Source organism: Lampetra fluviatilis, chromosome 21 (assembly GCF_964198595.1).
Source record: "Lampetra fluviatilis chromosome 21, kcLamFluv1.1, whole genome shotgun sequence".
NCBI lineage: Eukaryota > Metazoa > Chordata > Hyperoartia > Petromyzontiformes > Petromyzontidae > Lampetra > Lampetra fluviatilis.
The window spans coordinates 3,172,403-3,191,071 of record NC_136295.1 but is presented as its reverse complement, the minus strand read 5'-3'; the positions used below and the strand labels follow the sequence as shown (position 1 = coordinate 3,191,071).

The 18,669-nt window shown below is 52.5% G+C and overlaps 1 protein-coding gene across 2 annotated transcripts in view; it reads right to left on the bottom strand.

Annotated features, from left to right (window-relative positions):
- The window catches only part of LOC144938137 (uncharacterized), a 96,508-nt gene that overhangs the window by 35,808 nt on the left and 42,031 nt on the right, over positions 1-18,669 (bottom strand). For both annotated transcript variants that reach the window (XM_078865858.1, XM_078865859.1), the window contains exons 4-8: positions 16,900-17,101; positions 15,255-15,342; positions 12,310-12,693; positions 10,298-10,767; positions 9,702-9,871 (exon numbers count right to left, since the gene is read on the bottom strand). In XM_078865858.1, coding sequence (XP_078721984.1) covers positions 9,702-9,871; positions 10,298-10,767; positions 12,310-12,693; positions 15,255-15,342; positions 16,900-17,101 — 1,314 coding nt within the window. The remainder of the gene's footprint in view (positions 1-9,701; positions 9,872-10,297; positions 10,768-12,309; positions 12,694-15,254; positions 15,343-16,899; positions 17,102-18,669) is intronic.

Below are 18,669 nucleotides of genomic sequence, written 5' to 3'. Positions count from 1 at the left end.
TTTTTTAACGACTGAGAATCTAAGGGGTGCAAGGTTGCAGTAAAGGTTGAGTACCACTGGTCTAGAGCAATGAACGTGACATTAAATTAACGAGTAAGCTTTCACACTACCGATACTACTCGTAGTTTTTTTTTGGGTTAAATTGACGTGTAGGCGTAATCATTTTTTTTTATATAAAACCCTCCAGCAGCCAACAAGAGCCAATCAAATGAAATTGTCACTTCCTGGGCAAATGTCAAACTTACGCTTGCGTTTCAACATCCCTTCTCCAGTATGAAAAATAAATATCGGTGTTACCATTTCGGTTAGAAAGACCATCCTAAGCTCCCGGAAGAACCGTGGGGGCCCCTCATTCACCGTAACTCCTTATTCACCCTAACAGCTTTAGAACACCTGAGTCTGAAACTGAGGAATTGGGAAGTTCACCCAGATCTGGGACCCCTCGTGAATGCCATTCCAAAGACCCCGAGTTTACTTGACTGAGCATGCAATGCGACTGATTCCCACTTCTCCGCCCTCTTACCCTCTTCCTTCCCTGAAGAAAAGGTATCTGACGCACGTATCACACGTCTGTGTTGGTTATCTGTCCGAGCCGCCTTTCCCACAATGCACCACTCACCTGTCGCAGAAGTTGTACACACCTTCCGCCCCGCCCCCGTGTTTGGATCAATCAAAATAATTTACATAAAAATAGGTTTTACCCTTTCTGGCAAAAAGTCAGGCGTTCTATTTGGGTGTTTGAACATCTTAACGCCTGTTTTATTGCCAGAAAGGCAAAAATCTATTGTTTTTTTTCACACAATAACTTTGACCAAAAAAAAGGGCCCACAGATATCCATCATTCAGCCGGGTTGAAAACCCAAATCAATTGGCATATTTGCCCAAGCGGCAACTTCCTTCGATTGGCTCAGTCCGAACAGTGGAGGGTTATAAAGTAAAACTAAAATAATAACATTACATTTCATCGACACGCTAATCTAACCCGAAAAGCAACGGATGATGAAAAATAATGTGACATTGTTACCCTTTTAACTGAGAAACGAAGGCAGGTTGCTGCCACGAAGTTGTGATGGTTCACACACAGGACTTCCCATCCAAAGGTCACCGCATCGCATCGTTCCCATCTCCCCACCCCTACCATCACCCCACCCCCACCATCTCCCCACCATCACCCATGCCTCTGTCCACCCGGCAGTATAAATGGGTGCACCGCAGTTAATTCGATCAGCGGGTCACGGATTGGTGTGGTAAAGTGTGGGTACGCCCACCTCCTTCCAACTATCTAGATATAAAAAACACTTTTATTTACAACTGCTTTTCGTGTTTCATTTGTTGTCCTACCCCCCCCCGCACCTCCACTTGGCTACGTAGGGTGCGAAAGAAGTTCAACATATTTACATACAACTACATTTCTGCAGAAAACTATTTCCGGTTCCAGAAGTTCAGATCCGCTGATCGATTGTCAAAGCGGTTAGCGGTTTATCTGGGTACCGATTAACAACTTTAACTATAACCCAGAACATGGAACTTCAGTAGGGGCTGTGGATATCTTAGCCGAGTGCCGTAGAGGCACAGGCCATCAGCGCCCATTTTTTACATACTCACAGAATCATCCAGGATAAGTCTTTAGCGCAAGTGGGATCACATTTTACTGTGAAAATTACTTATTTGCGAGTTTATCAGACTGTAAATCATTTGCCAATTTTTTGTTATTGCATCACAGTTTTAGATATGTAAACATAAAGCCCTCTGCCTATGCACTGGAGGATGAGGGGCCTCCCCATGCCGTGCGAAAAGTGGAGGTTGTTTGACCATACTTCACCACGCTGGTTAGTGCGGGTTTGTAAAGGCGTGGGAGAAGAGTAGTAGAGTAAACCCTTGCTAATTCGACACATATGTGACTCTAGGCGTTTGCGATTATCCAATATTCCGCATTATGTACAATAAAAAAAATCCACGTTTGTTTTCCAAACGCTTCACACACCGTACGCATTGACACACGCCCTGCATCAACTCGATCCAAAACTTTGGATTTGTCTCGCAGACTAAGGGATTTATACTTGAAGCCCCTTTCTATTACTTCTTGATGTAGGTGCAGACGACATTTATGAGAGGGTTGGCTTGCACAAGGTAAAGTCCAAAGCGACGGGTCTGCACTGACGCTCACCACGCGCGCCGCCATCAGACCGAGTCGGTGTTTTGGTCGTGGCGCGAGGCGTCGCTCCACGTGTATGCCGAAATTGGACCGTTCGGTACGGCAATTCGGCTCGTGGCGAATTACTAACACACCGTATATATATGCCGAAAGCGCAGCCGTGCCGAATGATCCCCAATTACGAATGAACAAAGACCGAAATGACGAGGTGTTACTGTACTGTAGCACAATTTATGTTTCTGTACTGCCCTCGGTTACCCACAATGTTGTCCACCGCCTATAACAATCTGTTGTGTGTGAATGTCGCCCATTCAATCACTATCCATGCTCGACCCTGCTTAGCGCCCGACATATGGCACATTCCGAGTGATTTTATTCATGGCCAGTTTCAGGTCATGGCAGCGCAGTTTGCTTCCAGTGAGTTCGACTGTGCTATTATCCTTGCCTAGCCGTCTGTGTAGGTATGGACAGTACGTTGAACTTCTTTCGCGCCGTACGTAGCAAACCGTGCTAATCGGAGGTGCTGATGTTATCTGCACCTCCGATTAGCACGGTTGGCTACGTGCGGTGATGTAAGACGTTCAACATACCGTATGGCGAACTTCTTTCACACCATACGTATGAACTTCTTTCACACCGTACGTAGCCAACCGTGCTAATGGGATGTCTAGTGTCGTTGTCTGCATACACACGGTATAGTAATGTTATCCTGGATAATGCTGACAAAACACAGGAGGCTGCTCCTAAGCACACAGCTCTCACCCACACTCAGCCCTCTGTAAGTCACCTGCCAGCGGCTCCGTGACCTCCCCCAGTTCAGTCATCGATACGGAACGATAGAGTTTGGTTGCTTATTAACCCCCCTCCCCCCCAAAGTCGATCTCGTAAAAAGATTCACACAGGCAGACGCAATAACTCGTGAATCTTCTCGAAATTCACTTCGAGAAAACAAGCGGTTCCTCGCCTCATGACTGAACATTGGCTTCCCGTAAAATGTAATGCCCAACGCGCCTGTTGTCGCATCGTGCGACCGACCGTACGCATTACCAGTTCATCAGTGAACAGAAGCAGCGATCGCCGGGCTCAATTTCACTACCAGCCTCGCGCGTTAACGTCGGCGCTTAGAGGGCGCGCCGATGTCTAAACCAGGCCCGAGAAGACTTTCACCGACCCGGCGAAGTTACGGGTCGTACAAACATTTCGGGAAAAGGTCTTCCAGCTCGTGTTGGATTGCCACAAAACGAGACGCGTTGCGTTGGTGCTAGACGAGCGTGGCCCTGTTCTCTCGTGGGGCGGCGGTAGCAAGTCGCGTTCATGAAGAACGCCGGCGTTGTTATGGAAAGCCACAGTCCGCGATAAAAACGTGAGATGCGTAATGCAGGCTGAACAAAGACCGAGGCACGTGGGTAGCATCTCGAAGCATCCAGCAGCATCCCAATGCCTTGTGCGATGCTACGCCGAGGCAGCCGCACGTCCGCTTATTCCTACTCGCACGATGTAGTCCCGTTCGCTCGATCGCGTTATATTAAATTCGCATCCGCATTCTATGAAAAACAAAAGTGTTCCCTAATACATTCATCGCGTTATATCCAATTCGTGTTATGAAAACACTCGTTACTGTAATGCTCGGAGACCAGCTTCAACTTAGCCGAGACTCATCGTCAGGATATTGCCTCATAAACCAAAGCGAGCGATGCGGCCATAAAGCAAGGCTGGGAGAACTAACCACGAGGCACCTGCGAAAAGTAAATATCACTCAGAGCCCCCCCCCCCCCCGTCAGATCACGCAGACTTTGAACCCGCACACTGACGAACGTGAGCCACGTACCTGACATCACGCATCAAGGGCAGGCGGGCCGAGTAACGGCAGGAACCCGTCCAGGTGTGTGGGAATCGGTATGGGCTGGGAGACGGTGGCTGTGACTGTTAAGCCACCGATTGCGAGAGGGCCCCCCCCCCTGCCCCCGCGCTTGCCCCGTGCGTAGCCCCACGCGAGCTGACACCCGGCCACACAGGAGCCGTTGTGCCGTGGACGACGTCAAGGTGGAAATCCGCGGTGTCGAGATGTTAGCTACCTCACCTGGTATACAGGAGGTCGTGGGTTCGATCCTGACCCCGACGCCTGCTGCCGTATATTTGGATTAACGCGTAGGCCTCCGTGACCAATATTATTCAGAGCAAACGTGTTTTGGGTTCGATCGCGTAAGTATAAAATGCGTCGTAACCCTCCACCGCCCGACACAGCTAGTAAGGTTTGTCACGTTAACAAAACGAGCCAATTAGTTACTCCTTCAAGCCCACCGGGGTGTTGGCGAGTAATTCCGCAACATTTACAACTTGAGTACGACCTTTCGCTGCTAATTACATCCAGCATCATCGGAGTTTGTGCGCCGTGTGCGCTGCGCTGCAGGTGGCCATCTCACGCGGTGCATTGTAGGTTGGACGACAGTGCAAGTCAACGCTAAGCGATTTAGCTTCTTTGTTTTTGGAACGCTTCTACCGCACAAATTGAGGGAAAACCTGTACGAAACAGGCCTAGCGCTCGCTTTGCCATCCGATGAGATCGGGCAACAAAATCGTGGTGATTCCATCACCAATGGTGTACTGAAAGATCGGGGCGTGTCCGCCGTCCAGTGCTCACCGAGCTGCATTGGCTTCTGGTTGCACAGCGAACACGTGTTAAGGTCGCGCTCATTACACGCAAAGCGCTCGCCACAAATGAACCACAACACCCTGCTGCTGATCTCGTCAATGAGCGTAAACCGCCACGCGAACTCCGCTCGTCCTATTTGCAGCGGCTTTTGGCTAACCATCGAACAAAGACGGGTTCAATTCCCAGCTATTTACATCACTGCAAAGTGGGATCCCTGAGGTCGCCTCACCTTACACGTGCCACGAGTCAAGCTCAGCGCCGAGAAGAGGTGGCTGGGGTGCTGCTGGCCACACCACCCCCCGGCATGTGCCGTGCCAGCCTTACAACGCACTGGCAAACTGCGCTTTCAGATGCACTTCTGCTGGCCGTCTGGAATGCTCCTTCTTCCGATATTAGGACGCCATCAGAGCTATGCACTTTTAAAAGAACTAGATTGAAAACTCTATTATTATTTAGAACTGCTTGTTGTCTTTAGTTTGTTGTACTTACCCGCCCCACGTAGGGTGCGAAACAAGTTCAACATAAATACACACATACGGGCCCCCACCACCCATCCATTGCCAATCCCCTCGCCCCCTCCCTCCAACTCCCACCGCTAGAAAGCTTTCAAGTCCCACACCCGTTCCCGATTATTCCCGAAGCAAGCACCGCGCCACCAGCCACCGCTCTAACGTCTCCCAGAAGCAGACGAGGCCCGCTCAGCTCCTTGGCCATAAACTACGTTGAGCACAGTGCTTGGGCGGCGAGTCATCTTGATGGCACGCACGGCAGCCATGCCCTCCGTGCGCGTGCCAGCGTGCGCGTCTGCGTATGCCCTGGGGTGTGCGTGTAGCGGCAAGCACGCCGAGCTACGAACCCGGTGGAGCCGAGTTCGATTCCCGTTCACGGCTAACACCAGGGATGATTAACCGAACTGATCATGGGGCCTCTCTTAGGTCAGCCTCAAATGAGTAGCTGGTGCAGTGTGTAAATATTGGCACGAGGGAGACAAAGGTGGCCGGGCGTGGTGCTGGCCACCCACCCTCTCGTGTGCCGTTCCGGCCTTAATTAGGTGCTTGCTAACAGAACTTGCCCCTACAGTCTGTTGAGGCTATACGGGGGGTCTTTGTCTTTGTGCGCCCTGGGGTGCGGTCCCGCGGTGGTTAGCACGCAACCTAAGCTACGCCACTTCAAATAAATTCCCGGCCACGGTTAACATCGGTGGTGATCATCCGAATTGGGCCTGGGCCTCCTCCAGATTTACTCAGCCTGAAGAACCCGTAGCGCGCACACACAACAGCAACGGGGAGGACAAAAGGCGGCTCCCCCCCCGCCCCTTGTGCGGTTCGGGCCACGCCAACAACTTCTCTGTGCGCCACGCCGCCCTTCCCGGCTAACAGCACTTGCCCCGACAGTCCGTGTCGGCTATACGGCGATTTTGTCATTGCGCGTGTGGCGGTTGCACGGCAACACCCCCCCCTCCACAACTATCGTCGCCCCCCCCACACGTATCTCTCCCCCCCCCACACCTATCTCCCCCCCCCCCACACCTATCTCCCCCCCCCCCCACACCTATCTCCCCCCCCCACACCTATCTCCGCCCCCCCCCACACTTATCTCCGCCCCCCCCCACACTTATCTCTGCCCCCCCCCACACTTATCTCCGCCCCCCCCCACACCTATCTCCGCCCCTCCCCACACCTATCTCCGCCCCCCCCCCACACCTCCCCCCCCCCACCTTTATCTCCGCCCCCCCCCCCACACTTATCTCCGCCCCCCCCCACACCTATCTCCGCCCCCCCCACACCTATCTCCGCCCCTCCCCACACCTCCCCCCCCCCACCTATCTCCCCCCCCCCACACCTATCTCCCCCCCCCCCACACCTATCTGCCCCCCCCCACGCCATCCGCACCTGTTTGGACTTGAAAGGCCAAAGTCAGCTCGCAGTGCTGACAGCAGCCACGGTGGGACTCGGTGCCGCGGGGGCTGGAGGGAACGTACCGGAGCGATTCCACAACACTCGCCTGGGCACGATCGAGGCGGAGGTGGGGGGGGGGGCGGATTTTAAAAGTGCCGCTGTAACCCCGCGATGAATGCTCTCGCGCTTATCAATAATGATAATGTACAGTAAAACCTCGTTATTTCGGGATTTGATCATTCCTGAATGGGGATCACTCGGCACGAGCCGAACTGCCGTACCGAACGACCAAAACACCGACTCAGTCTGGTGACGGCGTGCATGGTGAGCGTCAGTGCAGACCCGTCGCTTTGGACTTTAACTTGTTTGTGCACTCTGTGTAAGCCAACCCTCTCATAAATGTCGTCTACACCTACATCAAGCAGTAATAGAAAGGGACTGAAATATAAATCCCTTAGTCTGCGAGACAAATCCAAGGTTCTGGATAGAGTTGATGCAGGGCGTGTGTCAATGCGTAGGGCGTGTGAAGCGCTTGGAAAATAAATTTGGCAAAAAATAAATATGGGGGCAGGAGGCACTGGGGAGGACAGTCGTAAAAAATTCGGAATATTGGATAATTCGGCAAGGCCAGAGCCCCATGTGTGTCGAATTAACAAGGGTTGACTGTAGTTGTAAGGTGCCTTAATGTCTCAAGGCACCTTGTAAGAATAGGGAAAGGGCCAAGAGAGACGGAGAAGCTAAATAGAATAAACTAAACACAATAAACTGACTTAAGAAGATGTGGTTTTTAAAGACGAGATTTAAAAGTATCCACATTATCAGATGAACGGAATTTCCAACGGTAGGGAATTCCACAACCGTGGCGCAGATTAAGCAAATGCCCGTTCAATTCAGTTGCTTCGATGAGCAGTAATTATCTGCGGACTGAAATATAATACGGATGTAGCAGAGTATAAATGCTGTTACAATATATTACTATTGTCTATTTAATTCACTTATTTCTACACTGCTAACCTTTGTCGGCGCAATAATTGTGATCATTACAGATTTGACGTGGCTTAATAAAGGAATTGCTTCGATGACAATAACTTCTCTTCCTGATATTATCTATGGCCACGGACAGGTTCTGACGGCACTGCCCCTAACCGTTGCGCCACCACTCCAACGTCAAACACAATATAAATGCGCATTTACTCCTGCTGAAATGAAACTGTGCACGTGAATATTTGCCACAGCCTACGCTCCCCCACTGCTCTAACTGCTCCGATTACGGCCGCACGAAACTTCTGTTTTAATTGTTCACCTACGCAGAGCGAGGGGCGAAGACTTTTTATTTTCTCTCGAAGCAATCGCGGAATGACCCAGCGCGATGAGTGAGGAGCATCTGATGGCACCGTGTAACATCTTTTTTTTTCCTGGGTAGTAAGTGTTATTTCTTAATTGCTTATGCCTCAAAAGTACATACAATGGCTATTATTCCCCACGAACTTTGCTCAGCACTGAATCTATCTGGAATGTTTTTGAAAAACAGGTAAACTTCAAAATATCACTGTTCTGGTCACAAAAGCAAAATTTTTGGGGAATAATAGCCATTTTTTGTACTTTTTAAGCATAAGCAATTATGAAATAATACTCACTACCCAGGATAAAAAATTGTGTCACATAGTGTGATTAAAGCAGCACGCGTGAAGATATTTTCGATATATGAAGCTTATGGCGGGACCCCAGGGTCCCATAAGCCCCCGCCTCTCGCATCAACTGCATTGCGACGTCATGTTACGTCTGTTGAAGGCGAACGACACGGCGATCTATTCCTCTCGACGAGCTCTACACGACGCGCTAATCAAAGTTTCGCTTGTTCAGCTCTTCTGCGCATTCGTCCTCGCTACGCTTGGACGACACGACAACAGAATAATCCGCGCCAGGTGGGTCGCGGCGTTTATATGCGCGGTGGGACGGAGTCGGCAAAAATAGATTAATTAATTACGATTTCGACTTCCGTTTATTCGGGACCCTGGGGTCGCGCCATAAGGTTCATATATAAATAGAGATTGTATTTATTTCAGCAGGAAGGGCCCAAAGAGCTGCTGGGCTCCATATCATAGGCATCTTGCGATGGTACAGACGTTATGCAGTTGCAGGTTCTCGAGCGACAAGAGCGTGCTTACATCGGTCGTGAAGCAAACGGCGAGTATCAGCACGCTCGTGACATGTCACCGACGTATGTTGAACTTCTTTCGCAACGTACACTGCCGACCTTGCTCATCGGAGGCGCATTACATTCTTCACGAACAAAAATAAAGGAAATGAAACCAGGAGATAATTGAACAAAGATAAAACACGATGAGTAACCGGGAAAGCCTAAGTACGATCCACACACACACACTCGGGCTCAACTTGTCGCAGGCACGTCTGTTAAAGGAGCTTGACTTGCAGCAGTTGAACGGAGGCCTCTCGGCAACGATCATCGACATTCCGAATTCAACGCGACAGCTGTCGCTCAGCGAACACGGACGACCCACGCACGGGTGTTGGAGGAGGAGGCTGCTGTACATTTCCACGCGATAAGAAGTCACTTCGTTGAGCTACCATTTTCGATGGCCAGGTCGCCATCTGAAAAAGAACTACGTAGCTCAGTGGGGCCTTACCTGGTAAATTTTAAAACATTGTTTAGTTTAGTTCTCGTCGCGCGTGCCAAGCACGGAGGTTTTGTTCGAATCTCCAGAGAGGTGGTGGTGACGGCCGCGTGGGTCAGGGGTCAGAGCACTAAGACAGCACGGCGAATATCCTGGGTTTGAATCCAGGTGTCACCCGCCCGCAGTTGAACAGGGCTCTCCCGGGCGGAGCGGGTTGATGGTTTCAGCTCGGTCACCAAAAAAAGTTCTGACTTTGTGGATTTTTTACAGAAAGGATACATAGCTCTGTGGGCCTTACTTAGTAAAATAAAAAACATAGTTTGCAGTTCAGTTGTCGGCTGCGCTGGGTGCGGGCGTACCAGGCTGGGCGGCGTATGAGACGGCGCTGGCGGCGGTGGTGCCAGCGCGTGCCGACTGCACGGCTCCCGACGACGAGGAGGTGGTGGCGGCGGCGTCCTCCCGCGTGACGCTGCGGTGCAGCAGCTCCGTGAGCGACGCGATCTGCCTCTCCATCGACTCCATGCGCTCCCTGCCGCGGAAAAAAGACAAAGATCCCCCCCTATAGCCTTAACAGACTGTTGGGGAAAGTGCTGTTCAATCACTATTTTTATTTTGCCAGGTAAGGCCCACAGCCTACATAGCTCTTTTTCAACGAAGTAGCTTATCATGTCGAAATTTATAGCAGCCAAATACTGTAAACCAAAAAAATTCGACGCAACCACGGGGAGAGAGGCACCGCAAACTCCAAACATACAGCAGGCGTCAGGGTCGCGATCGAACCCACGACCTCCTGTATACCAGGCGAGGTAGTTAACATCTCCTAGCCGCCGTGGCGCCCTCTCTTCCCCGCCACGAACCGAACCTCCAGGGAGAATGGGGGGGGGGGGGGGTGATGTGGTGGGACGGGGGGCAGGGGGTGGGGCTCTCCCCCGGTGCCCCGGGCCGCGCCGCTCACCGCGTCTCCCTGTCATCGACGTGGCCGATGGGCCTGAACGGCGTGACGGTGCCGGTGTCGGAGGAGCCCACCGACACCTTCCGTCGCTGCTGCTCGGGGGGCAGCGTCGCGGTGGCGGCGGCCCCCCACGCCGGCGGCCAGCGCCGCCCGGCGCCGAAGTCGGGCTCGTCCAGCGCGATGGGCACCACGGTGCGCGGGGCGAGCGACGCCTGCAGGGCGTGCAGCGACGCGGGCGGCGTACGCGACCGCGCGTGCTGCTGGTGGTGGTGCTGGTGGCCGCCGCCGCCGCCGTCGTGGCCGTGCCACTGGGACGAGCCGGCGTAGGCGCGCGGCAACGCCGAGTCGTCCCACGGGCCCGAGCGGCCGCCGCGGTCGCCGGCCGAGTAGGAGGAGGCGACGGCGTGGCCCGATGCCGCCAGGCTGTAGCGGCCGCCCCCACCTCCTCCACCTCCGACGGTGCCGACGAGTGCCTGCGGTGGGACAATGGGTCAAGGCACAGCCCTGCAATGACTCGCCCCCCCCCCCCCACGTCCCTCGTCGTCCTCCCCACCCCCCACCCCCCGCACCTCCGTTAAGCACAGTTGGCCACGTTCGGTGCGAAAGAAGTGAAAGATACGTACTGCCGGTGGAAGGGCCTCCCCCGCTAGAGGGAGCTCTGAAGCCACCTCGACAGAATACTTTGGGGCCTACTTTTTGACACCGGCCCGACATCTGGGACGAGGTGGGAGGACCCACGCTTCCCCCCACCGCAAGAACCATCGGCTCGCCGTGGGGTGCTCGCTTACACCGCCGGGGTGGAGCAAGCGGGGAGGTTTGGGAAACTCGCCGCGTCGCTTCCACCGCCGATGCCACGCCGGGAGATAAAAAAACATCACCACCGTTGCGCACTGCCATTTTTGGTCTTCGTCAGCGCACCACAGCTTAGAATAACATCTCAGCCTGTATCGTAATTCAGACTTGGAGGTGGCGAGATGTTAACTACCTCGCCTGGTATACAGGAGGTCGTGGGTTTGATTACGACCCCTGACGCCTGCTGTGTATTTGAAGCTTGCGTGTCTCTCTCCCCGTGGTCGCGTGGAATTTTCTCCGGGTCCTCTGGTTTTTAGGGTGCCTTATACATATCCCAGTGAGAAAAATGTTGCGCATAGAGGAAAACAACCTGATGAGGCAAGCAGTGATGAGAAGGAAACTGGTACCATTTGTAGCATGGACAACAACAGGAAAATTAAAAGCGTGTTTCTTCAGAAGAATGGAAGGATCCGGAAAGAGAGGAAGACCTCACAGAGAATGGCTTGATGACGACGAGGCCACTACCTGAGCCATATTGGCACTAAGACAGAGGAGGAAAGTGGAAACAACAAATGACGAAATGCACAGTGGACACCAACGAGGCTACCTGCCCATGTCGTCGTCGTCGTCACGATCCAACACGAACCCAAACCCATAGCAAACGTCGCCGCGAGCAAAATCGGCCTGCGCAAAACGCTGCTTGCCCGAGGTTCGCAGCCGTGGAAGTCCCCGGAAGGGGCGGGGGAGCGGGGGGGGCGGGGGCTGGTGGGGGGTGGGGCGGTGGGGCGGTGGGGGTGGTTGCTGACCTGCGGGTAGTGCAGGGAGCGGGGTAGCGGGGGCTGGTGGGGGGTGGGGCGGTGGGGGTGGTTGCTGACCTGCGGGTAGTGCAGGGAGCGGGGGGGGCGGGGGCTGGCGGGGGGTGGTGCGGTGGGGGTGGTTGCTGACCTGCGGGTAGTGCAGGGAGCGGGGGAGCGGGGGCTGGCGGGGGGGTGGGGCGGTGGGGGTGGTTGCTGACCTGCGGGTAGTGCAGGGAGCGGGGGCTGGCAGGGGCAGTGGGGGGTGGTGCGGTGGGGGTGGTTGCTGACCTGCGGGTAGTGCAGGGAGCGGGGCTGGCGGGGCAGTGGGGGGTGGTGCGGTGGGGGTGGTTGCCGACCTGCGGGTAGTGCAGGGAGCGGGGTAGCGGGGGCTGGTGGGGGGGTGGGGCGGTGGGGGTGGTTGCTGACCTGCGGGTAGTGCAGGGTGCCGGCGTCGCTGCGCACCAGCAGCACGTCGCGATTGCGCAAGTCCTCGTCGGGGCGGACGTCGCGCCGCTCCAGGATGGAGCCGAGCGCCGCCACGGACGAGGTGGAGGCCGTCGGCGACGGCGGCCCGAAGAAGGCGGCCGCCGGGGAGAAGGCGCTCGGGCCCTGGATGCCCGAGATGAATCCGGCGACGGCGGAGGACTGCTGCAGCTGCTGCAGCTGCTGCTGCTGCTGCAGCTGCTGCTGCCGCTGCTGCAGCGAGTAGTGGCGCTGAGCGGGGGACTGCGGCACGGTTGGCGTGGCGGAGCCGGAGAGGGAGCCGTGTCGGTAGCCGCCGACGCTGTGCGAGCGTCGCGCCGACTCCTCCTGGGCAAGGGAAGATGACAAGACGGTTAAAGAATGGAATGAAAGTCAGAAGTGCCCGGCTGCTATTAAAACGATTTTAACTTTTTTTTATTTTAACAGGAAAGGCCCACGGAGCTATGTAGATCTTTTTCAGAAGCCATCTGGCTATCACAAATCATAGCAGCTCAAATACGTGGCTTATCATATGTGCAAATGTATAGCAGCCAAATACTCTAAAGGCATGTTTCTAAACGTGGAGGGAAAAAAACGGAGGACCTAGAGAAAAATCCACGTGACCACGGGCAAAACATGCAAACTCCAGACATACAGTAGGCATCAGGGTGGGGATTTAACCCATGATCTCCTGTATACCGGGTGAGGGAGATAACATCTCGCCACTACGGCATCCCGGCTAATGCTGTGGCCAACGGGGCCAGTGCAGAGAAGCGAGAATCCCTGCTGGTCACGTGACTACGATACTTGGTCGACTCTTCTCAGCACAGTGGCAGTTAGTGGTATAGGAAATAGTTTCAAGTACACATTTGTTTTGTGTAACCAGGCGAGAGCTCCAGATGCTAGGATGAGTCTCGTTCGCAAGAGAGACGCAGGTCATCAAAATGACAAAATTCTAGATTTGAAGCTTTCGTAACTGCAAAGATTCATATTCTTAGGTTTTTTTTTTTTTCGGTAAAGTCACGTCGGTAAAAATGTTTTTAATTAAAATTAATAAAAGTAAAATAAAAATAAAAATCATGACGTTTCGGAGGCAACACAAGCTTCCGTCTTCAGGTGGAACTGTCACAGCACGATAGCTGTATCAAGTCTTACTTGGTGGAACTGTCACAGCACGATAGCTGTATCAAGTCTTACTTGATACAGCAATCGTGCTGTGACGGTTCCACCTGAAGATTGCTGTATCAAGTCTTACTTGATACAGCTATCGTGCTGTGACGGTTCCACCTGAAGACGGAAGCTTGTGTTGCCTCCGAAACGTCGTGATTTTTATTTTATTTTTATTTTACTTTTTATTAATTTAAATTTTAATTTTTTTTACCTACGTGACTTTACCGAAAAAAGAATGACAAAAGCCAAACGGCAATGATGTAAATAGAAATGAGAACAAAAACAACTGCACGACGGAAGGAATCGGACAAAATTGCTAATATAAATCGATGTTAAATGAAGGTGAAATATATTATGTTTGCTGCAGTGGAAACCGGATCGGGCAGATTATCTCCCGGCTGATGACAGCGCAAATTACAACTGGCTGTCATAGCCTGTATAGGGCGGCCAAAGTACGAATCAGTCAACAAACAAGGATCTATATATTCTAGATTCGAAGCTTTCGTGACTGCAAGGATTCATACTCTTAGGTCCTTTTGGTAAAGTCACGTAGGTAAAAAATTATAATAAAATAAAATAATAATAAATGAAAACAACTAAATTACACACGTGATTTTACTGGAGCAGTTACACCTGATGACGGAGGCTTGTGTTGCTTCCGAAACGTCGTGATTTAATTGAGTTATTTTCATTTATTATTATTATTTTATTATTTTGTACCTACGTGACTTTACCGAATGGACCTAAGAGTAAGGATCTATATATATCAAATAAATAAAGGCTAAATGCAATTAGAGAGGATGATGCAAGCATCTTAATGTGATGAACATCAAACAACACATGAACGATGAAAACTATAATACCACCTTGATTTGAAGCTTTCGTGACTGCAGGAATCCATACTTTCTGGTTCTTTCGCTAAAGTCACGGAGATAGAAAAAATAACAAAACAAAACGCGACGTTTCGGTCGCAACACAAGCGTCCGTCTTCAGGTGGACGCTTCTGTTGCGACCGAAACGTCACGTTTTCTTTTGTTATTTTTTCTACCTACGTGACTTTACCGAAAGAACCAGAGTAATATTAATACTGCTCTTTTACAAACTTCATTCGGAACGCAACCCATCTCTCTGCAGCTCTCAAAAGCTAAGCGGGGGGGGGAGGGTGGGGGGAGTTCATCCTGGTAACAATTCGACGTGCGAGCGGCACACGTAACACGGCTGCAGCAATAGCCCAGGGCACCGTCAGCCTGCCCCCCTAGTCCGTTCGCACTTGACCCTGGGGGGTTTGTCATTGGCGTTCCGCACGGTTTCTCCTATCGACGCGGCAGTAGCTGCGTATTCCTGAAGAACACCGCGTTACGGCAAAAATCGCGGTGCAATAAGTGCGGTACGGGGTAAAAGCATGCTCCACGCACGAACACGTCAGATGCGTACGCGGGCTCAACAAAGACTGAGGGCGCCGTGGGTAGCGTCTAGAAGCATCCAGCAGCATCCCACCTTGTGTGACGAAGCTACGCCGAGGCAGCCGCGCGACCGCCCATTCCTTCTCAGCGGCGTCAGATCCAAGTCCCATCCCCATTATAAACAGATGTGTTCCCCGATACACTCATCGCGTTATATCCAATTGGCGTGATGAAACAACTCGCGTTATAGGAGAACAGACCTGTATTGGGCTCTTAAATAAATAATAAAAACATCGCTCGTGCACATGTCCGCTGTGATGGTCTCTCAACGCTTACCCACATGTCTCCTCCGTTCACCGCCTGGGGCTGTCTGCTGACGGGGGCCCTGAAACCGACCTTCAGGGTGGCCTTGTTTGTTATCTCCCTGGAACATTGAGATGATAATCGGACAGGACGATCAGTGCGACTGGATTAAACGTGCCAGTAAAAAAAAACGCGTGTAGAACATGCGTCGGGTGTGATGTTCACTGTATAAATGCATACCGTGTAGATTTGACACGTGAGTGTGTGCGTGCGTGCGTTATGTGTTGGTCATGCAAGGCATTAATCCTGGATAACCGGGTGAAATTTTTGTTTAATATATAATCAGAAACAGAATATTTATTTATACTGAAGGAATCCGATGAGCTATAAAGCTCTTTTTCACAGATGTCCAGTAGAGGTGGGTAAGAACGTCACAACAACAACCAATGAAACGATTATAGTAGTGCAAAGTACAACAAAGGTAAACAAATCAACAAACACATACAAATAAAACTAAACCATCCCTACCCTACCAGACGAAGCCCCACTGAGGCATTCACTTACTTTTCAGAAGCGACCTGGCCACAAATGATAGCTCAACAAAGTGTCTTGTAATGAAATTTGGACATTTATAGCAGCAAAATGATCGAAACACCCTAAACGCACGTTTCTAAACGTGGAGGGGAAAACCGGACGACCCGGAGAAGCCAATCCAATATATATTACCCGCTCTGGACGTGCGGATCACAAACACGGACACCGACAAAGCAAATGGACACATTGGCAAAGAACAAAAGCCAAGGACTGCGCAGAGCAGCAAAGGAAACGGTGCACGCGGTTACGACGCTGAGAGACGCCATAAGGGCCACGAAGATTGGAGGAAGCGGATCTCACAGAACTACTTCCGAGTGACCCTCTGATCCACCCACCCGGCCGCATGGTAACATTTGTCACTGGGCAGTCAAACCGATGTTTTTAATTCTCAAGAGACGGTTTATCATCCAATAAAGTTAAAAAGCCCAATTTATCATGCTGGGTGGTTGTGCTGAAAAGCAGCCAGAGACCACCAACTGACTTGACATGAGAATCCAAGTTTATTCAATTCCTGTCGAACAGCCAGTTTGAGTTTCATCCATTTCCAACATTAACCTTTCAAATCCGTTCTGCCGTTTATGTTAATTATGGTGAGACAGTGCTATGTAAAACAACATTTTCTTAAATAAATATGATGCCCACGTTGCAGCATGAAAGTCAACGGACTGGCTGGCCTTGAAAACCAGGTTCAATCGTAGGCGGCTGACACCCAGATCCTAACCCAGTGTCACCACTACTGTGACACCCAGATCCTGCCCCAGAGCGTCACCGGTGCCGCGACACCCAGATCCTCACCCAGAATGTCACCAGTACCAGGCTTGCCGGAATTGTCCCATGAGCCACATGTATGTTGAACTTCTATCGCACCATACATAACCAACCGTGCCAAATCGGAGGACGTGTGGGAAGGACAACAAACTAAACACAAAAAGCAGTTCCAAAACAAATGAGTTTTCAATCGAGATTTGTAGACTGAGACGAGCACATCAACTCTGCGGCTCCCAAGCCACTTAAAAAGTTAGAAACCTCCCCAACTCGGAAGGATCAACGGGATGACGGTTTTGGAGGGAACCGCCGTGCCTACCGCAGGTCGGAGAGGAGGCGGAACGTGGCGGTGGACCCAGCGTCGCGCAGGAGAAAGGCGGCGTCCGGGGCCTCCAGCGCGGCCATGCTGAGCATGTCCGGGAAGGCCTTGACGAAGAGGGCGCGCACCGTGTCCAGCGTGGTCACCGCGTTGGGCATCACGGTCTGCCGGGTCTCCCCGCCGTAGTGCAGGAACAGCACGCCTGCACGAACCCGAAACAAACACACACACACAGATTCGTCTCCGCTTGCACGGCCGGCCGGGTTGTCTTGCCGCGCGGCCCAGAGGATTATTTTAATATTATTGTATCATTATTTTAGTACTATACTTTTTATTATATATTTTTCCTACTGTAGTACCCGAGCAGCACCGCTGACGTCACACGCAATGAACGAGTCTAGTGGATTTTTATATATATAAGATGAATGAGGAACCCCGCCACCCTGGCTCTGCTTGGCCCCCCAACCAAGCCAGATTCATGTATCTCTTCATTAAAAAAAAAGAAAATTCAATTTAATCAAATATATCGCCGGGAAATTCCTTCCAGATGGAACACCCAAAATAGGCGAGTTGAGACGTGGTTAAACGACGCAGCCTAGGAACTGCTTGTGCCCCGAGCCAGATGCAGATCTCTCGCGAGAACAGCGCAATCACGGCTCAGTTCTGGCTCAGTACAAAAAAAAGAGCCCCAGTGGAAAAGCATCCCGTGCCACGAGGGCCTCGCGCTGGCCTGACTCGAATGTGCCAGTGGAAGCGGGGTAAACGATGTCCTGCGTGGCCCGCATGGACTGTTGAGGCAAGTGCTTTATAAGCGAGCACCTACGAAGGTCGGCACGGGGCAGGCACAAAAAGGGTGGTGTGGGCAGCGACAATCTTGGCCCCCCTTAGCGGTGATGATGATTTACACACTGCACCAGGAGCTCATTTAGGATCGAGTCAGTCTTGAGGGGGGGGCTCAGGAGGCCCATTTCATTGACGCGGGAAGGAAAGGTGGAAAATGGGCTCAGCCAATCCCTCTGTGAGCGAGCCGTTTGCTTCAAACACAGAGCACACCGAGCCAAAATGACGTCAGGTACTCAGAATTCAGGCCGAGTTGACCTAGGGGCGAGTGGGTATCTCGGAAGCCAAGCAGGGCCTGAGCCTGAACCACCACGCAGTACGGAGAGCACAGAAAAGCACAGACACAGCAGCGATCGTCCCTGTGCCCCCCATGTCGATGCTCCCCTCCACTGCTCCCAACCAAATAGGTTGATCGCGTCAGCATGAACACGTGACCAGGGTCAATGGTGCCCGGCTGCTAAGGACGGCGGTGGCGGCGACCGTGGCAGGAGCTAGCGGAGGTAGGAAGACGGCGAGCTGACGGGACGTCGAACGTCGTCAAACGCCCGACGGGATGGAAGCCGCCTCACTTGAAAGAGCGCGGCGACGGACAAGAGAGAAGTGGAGAGACGCGGCAAGGAGATGTCGGTGAAGGGAAGCGGTCCGTGCGGCCCCACAACGGCTCAATAGGCCAAGGGGACTGGGAGAGGAACACGGCAGAAGCCGCACGAGAATGTCCTCCGCCGGACGGTGGCGGCCGGCGTGCCACTCGTCCAGGCTTCCCAGGAGAGTCGGGCCGGCAAATGTCGAGCCCTGGAGTGGAGCGTCGCCGACGTCGCCTTCTCGGTGAGGGCACGCCCGCCGAACCCGGCACGCCCGCAGAACCCGGCGGGCGACTCAATGTGATGGGCTCACACAGTGACGACGTCAACTTCACTCCCCATCAATTTA